Here is a 7,087-nt window from a genome sequence, read left to right as displayed (position 1 = left end):
TTCGGGCACCCCAGTTGAAAAACACGTTGACTAAATATTATGCTTCCGAGCTAATAAACCGATAATCACTTTTTTTCTCTTTGAACCCAAAACAATTTTCGCCTTGCAGCACCCTAATTGAAAACCACAATACCTTTCGAGTCCAAACCATAAGCGCATAAATAAAACTCAATGTTGTGATTGGTGCCAACGTTTACCAATTGGCACAGACCGAGATGAAAGTGCAAGGTGGTTTTATTACTCTGTATTTATACATCGGCGGATCCAGGGGGTGGCGCAGGGGGCGCGCGCCCCCCCTAATATTTGAGCGGCGCCGCTCAAAAAAAAAAAATAATAATAATAATCGGCGTCATCTGGTTATAAATCGGCGCAAGTCAAGAAAAATCGACACTGCCAGAACCGGCGCCAATCAAGGATAATCAGCGCCAACTAAATCGAAATTGGCGCCGGGCAAGAATTATCAGCGCTATTTGGTTATAAATCGGCGCCAGTCAAGAAAAATCGGCACTGCCAGAGTCTTAACCGGCCGGCACCAATCAAGGATAATCAGCGCCACCTAAATCTAAATCGGCGCCGGACAAGAATAATCGGCGCCATCTGGTTATAAATCGGCGCCGGTAAAGAAAAATCGACGCTGCCTGAGTTCTTAACCGGCGCCGATCAAGGATAATCAGCTCCACCTAAATCCAAATCGGCGCCAGTCAAGAATAATCGGCGCCTCCTGGTTCTAAATCGGCGCCAGTCGATTATGAATTGCCGCTGCCTGAATCTTACGTGACGTCTGTAAAAATAATCAGCACTACTTGTTTAAATCGGCGCCGGTCAAGACAAATCGGCGCTGCCTTTGTCTTAACCGGCGCCACCTAAATTTAAATCGGCGCCGGTCAAGAATGATCAGCGTCCCCTGGTTCCAATAAATAGGCGCCGGTAGAATAATGAAGAAGGGCCTATTGCCAACCAAATCTAGATCGGCGCCGGTCAAGAATGATCAGCGGCACCTAGCTGGTTATACATTTTATTGTTAAATGGTCATAACGAATAACAAAGCTTATCGCATGCCCTTACAGAGTGGACTGGGGCGGGACAGTTGCCCACAGATGTCATGAAATCTTTAATTTGTTATATTAAGAAATCCCAGAATCATACAAAAATGTAGAGCAAATCCTTTAATTTTGATCTTATTTTCCAATGCTTTAGTAAAAAAAGGTCAGTCACTTTTTTTCTTTACACATTCCACATTGTGCCACCTCTATGGCCTTTAGTGTAAGACAGCTACTCTAGTGTTTTATGAAGATGATTCGATATTTTAGTCTAAAACGTTGCTTATACTGGGAGTGTCTAATTACGCAACCATGCAGACGTATATTAGTTAGACCTTAAACCACTAAACATCATTTTCAATGTAAAAATACAGTTTGTCAATACCTTTGTTTTAACGTTTAAATGTTTACGCCACAAAATTTGATTTATTTTCATCTTCCATTAAGTTAAATATTATTCATCTGATCACTCAGGAAGAAGTTTGAAACAAAAATAACGATACCTATAAAACTGGAGAACTTTTTCCAAAGCTCTGTCTTGAAAGATCTCTTTCTGAATTCAGCTCATAAGCATTATATCCAGGTTCATCAAAGTAATTAGATACAAATTACTCATCATTACAAATTGCATTAGATTTGATGAAAAGCATCACAATATATAAGTCTGTATATAGGCCTAAACATCATGTACATGAAAATTGAATGATAATATATAAACCTGGATTGGTGATGTATTACAAATATTTCATGATGACTTGTAGTATCATTGTATATGCAGTGGCGTCGATCCGGGGGACAGGGGCGATCGCCCCACCAATGAAAATATTGGGTTTGGGGGGCAAACATATCGTTTTGCCCTCCCCCAATAGTTCCGCATGTGCAAAAATAAAATAAGATGGTAATGTTACACAGAAATCAGCAAGTGAGATCGAGCTACACAACTCGTTCTTTATTTAAAATCATGCAAATTGTCCGCTTTTAAGATTGGAATATAAAAGTTTTTAGCTCGCGCTTCGCGCTCACATCATTTCTGTAGCAAAACCCCATACTTTTCATCATAAAATATATGTGAATAGAATGTCCCGTTTTCAGTTCTAATCAGAAGAACTCCCGCTTCGATTTGCAATAATCTTTTGTTGGATATAATCTTGTTCTCTATTAAAAACGTCCATTAAACTGTCATTTTTTCAGATCGAAATATCAAAATTTTAAGCTCGCGCTTCGCGCTCGCATCTATTGTTTTTTTTAGATACCCATCTTAATCATTGGTACCAAAATGCTTAGAATATAAACCTTTCTGGTCAGAATATAAAGAAATTTTAGCTCGCCCTCGGCACTCGCATTATCTGTGTAGTGAGATATGTATCCTCATGAGTTACTACAAACAGCCCTAAACAGACACCTTTTTTTCCTTTTTTCAGGTCAGTATACTATAAAAATTTCAGCTCGCGCTTCGCGCTCGCATTAATTTGTTGGTGAGATATGTGTCTCTATCTCATGAGTCATATAGATATGTATATATATATATATATATATATACACCTTATTCTTTTATGGCGCCGGTGAAGTGCAAAAATTTGTGCGCCGCTCCGCAGTGCGCCCCCCCCCCCCCTTTCGCAAAAAGCTGGATCCGCCTATGTTATATATAAATCACTCGGATGTCGATGAAGATGGGAATTCGAGCTCATTTCAGCGGACTTGAGTGTATCTCGAAATGCGAAACCTCCGGGTGGACACGGTGCATGCCAGCAGCATATTCCAGCTATCTAATCCACCTTTCAAGGTAGGTTGTGTTATTATAAGAAGCTATCGAATCCGCCAGCATGAATTTGACTTTGGATTATCCGAATGAACATGGCGCTAATTCGAGAGGTTTCTATATAAACACACTCTTTCTACCTTGACGGGCAAAAAAAGTCGGCGTATGCTTGTCAGTATAAGCCGTGTGCTGAATTCGAGGGGACTGACATCCCTTCGAATCAACCGGAATGACCTCGAATTTGGATCCTCAGTATAAACACGACTAATGACCGTCAAACCAGTAACAATCATTAGTCAACATTCGGGAACACGAAACTTCTTCTTCTTTTTTTTATCTAGATTTGAACAAACTAGGCGATTATATCGGTCTTTATAGAGATAAATGTCCATTTTGATGTGGCTAAATATTCATTACATATTACTACTTTAAACATTTCAAGATGAAAGAAAGAAAAATTGAAAGAAAGAAATAAAAAAACAAGAAAGACAGAAAAGAAAAATATAGGAAGGAAGAAAGGGTAGAAGAAATGAAGGAAGAAAGAATGAATTATCAGAACGAGAAATGAGCTCCCTAGCGCTGGGATAATCTGGCCCAGAATTTCTGAAGGATAGCCAAGGCTGTTTCACGAAACAACTTGTTAGTTGTGATATAAACGAGCCAATGCCAGCAAGTTGTTGACATGATGGATATCATCATAACGCACTTCAAGATTGGTGACACCTTGACACCGCTAAAGGCAAGGCTGTAGAAGATAGTCAGAGGGATCCATGAGACAATGACCACAATGTTCAATATAAATATGGTCAAGAAGGCTCTCCTATTACGAGAATGCTGTCTCTTCGTGATTGCAGCCACTCTGTCACTCCCATCCGATTTGGAATTAGCAGCCGATGTGTTGACGGTCTGAAGGCTCTGGTGGGTGACATGGGTCTCTCCTGAACTACTGGAGGCTCCTTTAAAGGTGTGTTCTTGAAAACCTGCAATGGCTTTCGACTGCCTTCTGGAAATACACAACAACCTGACTGTCGAGGTTATTGTTATACCAGCCACTAGGATCACGTAGGCAATCAAGAACATGAGATAGTAACTGCCTTTTACTTTTTCTTCGTCCTGCGAGCACAAGTGTCTGTGAAACTGTTCCGCGGGAGTTCCTGGAAATGGTGCTATGATTGTGGTTAGAAGTAGGGATTCCACTATTGCTATTCCAATAGCCACTGATACTCTGTGATCAGTTACTATCAAGTGATATCTTAGGGGTCTTGTGACCGTGATATAACGAATGACGTTCAGGAGACAAGTTAAAGATAGTATAAAAAAGAAACACAGATAAAGGAATGGGCCATGGTAAAGGCAGACAATGTCTCTCTTCGCGTCCGTTGAGAGGTGAAGCTGTGCCTGCGATACCAGTGCTTCTCCGATCCCGAGGACAATGTTCGCTATCGTAAATGACTTCAGAATTTGTTTCGTAACATCGTCAAAACCACTCGTCTCTCTGCTTAGGACGCTGAAGGTAAATCCATTTCCTAGTACTGAAACAGGAGCCATCACCAAAAGGCAATAATATAAGGAGACAATTTCTGGATCGTATGTCGGAATTACCAAACCAGGGTTGGTACCCGTACTTGTAATGTTTACGCTATTTGCAAAACTTCTGGTGTTACGCATGATCATCATTGACACAAATAAGAAAGGCTGCATAGAACTCAAAATAGACCTCCACTTATTAGGATCAGCTAGTTCTGCGAGTGAGAAGGAGATTCAAGCGCGGTTGGAGATATATTGAAGCAGCCACACGAATGTATAGCGAGCCTTATCATCCATTATGTTCACCGTCAATCATAATGTTTATTTTTAATATGTGAGAGATTGATCAAATGGGGATAAGCAAACTGAAATGAATTTGCAACCCTTTTATTGACCGTCCTAAAGAAAAGAAAGCAAGTTCATTACGATGGGTTAGCAACCTAATTACTTTATGGCGATTTCACGTCAAACTATCGGTATCATTTTAAATTGCTCGAATTTCGAATGTTGATCGAATCTTCAATGTTCAACGGACTTGAAAGAGAGACAGAAAAATACAACTTATACCTAATTAGCTTCCAGTAGTCAAAGAAGAACGGGGGCACTTGGTTCATTGAAGGTAAAAGGAAACTGATTATTACATTAAAAAGGTGAAGCTTTGCTCCGCGATAAGTACCCAGTCAAACATGAATGTGGCTAATGTGGGGAGCACATTTTTTTCTCTTCTTACAGAAATACACTGGCGCAGCCGCTGACTTTTTATATTCTGCTGCAGATTGAAGCGTCAGGAGAAGAAAGCAGCCGTGCCCCCTCTCACACCGTCCAGCTCATGGTCATATGAGACGATGTATATGTTGCATCATGGAGCTAGTAGCTCCATGGTTGTAATAAAAAAAATTAAATAGCAGTAGTAGTATCATCATTATTGTCATCATTATCATCATCGTGATTATTAAGCAGGGCCCTTGGAAGGATTCCTTTAGTGGGGGTGCTGAAGAAAAGTTGACAAGCACAAAAAAGGGGTTTCACTACAAAGTGAAGGCAGTTTTGGTGCCAAGAAATTTGACCAAAAAAGGAAAAACATAGGTAAAACTAAAAGATTTTGGTCATTTTCCTTATATTTATCAAATTTGCCACACCTAATTCATGGGGGTGCTGGCTATGGAGAATAATACACGCAGCACCCCTGGGAAAATCTTTCGAGGTGCTTCAGCACCCCTAGCATCCCGCTTCCCAGGGCCATGTTGTTAAGTGAAAATAATTCAGACGCCAAAAAATGCCCCATATGTCCCGTATATATGTATACAAACATGTACGTCGTACGATAGGAGAACTTTTTTTTTTACTGACACACCAACGAAAACAACCGATTCCTACGTCTGTACTACCAGGATAGATTGGCCCGGAACTTCTTGAGGATGGACAGGGTTGTTTCACGAAACACCTTGTTGGTCGTGATATAAATCAGCCAATGCCAGCATGTTGTTGACATGATAGAGATCATCATAATGCACTTCAAGATTGGTGAAACCTTGACACCACCAAAGGCAAGGATGTAGAAGATAATCAAAGGGATCCATGAGAAAATGACCACAATATTTAGGGTGAAGATGGTCAAGAAAGCTCTCCTGTTTCGAGAATGCTGCTTCTTCGTGATATTAGCCACTTCGTCGCTTCCATCTGAGTTTGAATTACTAGCTGATGTGTTGACGGTCTGTATGCTCTGGCCGGTGACTTTGGTTCCTCCCGAACTGGAGACCACATTACCAGTATGTTTGCGAAAACCTGCAATGGCTTTCGACTGCCTTCTGGAAATACCCAACAGCCGGACTGTCGAGATGATTGTTACACCAGCGCCTAGGACTACGTAGGCAATCAAGAATATAAGATAGTAACTGCCCTTAGTACCGTCCTCATTCTGCATACAGGAGTGTCTCTGAAGTTGTTCTGCGGGAGTTCCTGGAAACGGTGTCATGGGGATGGTCAAGAGCACCGATTTCGCTATGACCACTCCAATCATTACTGATGCTCTCCGATCTGTTACTATCAGGTGATGTCGAAGGGGTCTTGTGACCGTGATGTAACGATTAATGTTCAGGAGACAGGTTAAGCTTATAGTCAAAAAGAGACACATATAGATCAGTGGCGCTTGGTACATACACACCTTTTCTTTCACGTTCAGGTCTAAAGGGGCAATCTGTAATAGAGACACCAGTGCTTCCCCTATGGCGAAAACAGCATAGGATGCGGTTAACGAGTTCAACATCTTTTTCATGACATCATCAAAGCCACTCCTGTCATCCCGAAGTATTTTGTATGTTAGTCCATTTCCCACAACTGCAACAGGGGCGATCGCTAGAAGAATGTAATACAAGGCTGCAAGACTTGGGTCGTATGTCGGGATTTGCACTTCGTAAGGCATGTCCATCGTATTATCTACCATGTCTACATCGCTACTGCTACTTGCCAAACTTCCAATTCCTGCATCCATGCTACGTGACAAGCTTTCATTTTTGAACAACTTGCTACTTGCCGAAATTTCCGGACTTTCACTTCCGAAATCCATCATTTCATTTTTAACATTTGTCTCTAGCAATGTCAAATGCTCCTCTTGGTTTTATCGAGGACCAAAACAGGCTCTTTGAAGCTCATCTCGGCTCATGCCGATCCGCTCAAGCAATCTACGTTAAAGATTTTTTTTGTAAAATCTTCCTCTAAAAAGGTTGCATAGAACTCAAAATAGACCTCCACTTATTAGGAT

At 41.1% G+C, this 7,087-nt stretch overlaps 2 protein-coding genes across 2 annotated transcripts; both read right to left on the bottom strand.

Annotated features, from left to right (window-relative positions):
* Positions 1–3,372: 3,372 nt before the first annotated feature.
* Positions 3,373–4,347, bottom strand: LOC129276849 (alpha-1A adrenergic receptor-like). The gene has a single exon (XM_054913250.2). The coding sequence runs from the start codon at positions 4,345–4,347 to the stop codon at positions 3,373–3,375; it is 975 nt and encodes a 324-aa protein (XP_054769225.2).
* Positions 4,348–5,710: 1,363 nt separating this feature from the next.
* Positions 5,711–6,817, bottom strand: LOC129276850 (rhodopsin, GQ-coupled-like). Its single transcript, XM_054913251.2, has one exon. The coding sequence runs from the start codon at positions 6,815–6,817 to the stop codon at positions 5,711–5,713; it is 1,107 nt and encodes a 368-aa protein (XP_054769226.2).
* Positions 6,818–7,087: the final 270 nt, after the last annotated feature.

This window comes from Lytechinus pictus, chromosome 14 (genome assembly GCF_037042905.1).
Source record: "Lytechinus pictus isolate F3 Inbred chromosome 14, Lp3.0, whole genome shotgun sequence".
Classification (NCBI taxonomy): Eukaryota; Metazoa; Echinodermata; class Echinoidea; order Temnopleuroida; family Toxopneustidae; genus Lytechinus; species Lytechinus pictus.
Note: the sequence above shows the minus strand (reverse complement) of the source record. Positions and strands in the feature narration are given on the sequence as shown.

Coding starts and splice junctions, on each gene's coding strand:
- LOC129276849 (XM_054913250.2), bottom strand. CDS start 4,347: ATGGCTCCTGTTTCAGTACTAGGAAATGGATTTACCTTCAGCGTCCTA.
- LOC129276850 (XM_054913251.2), bottom strand. CDS start 6,817: ATGGATGCAGGAATTGGAAGTTTGGCAAGTAGCAGTAGCGATGTAGAC.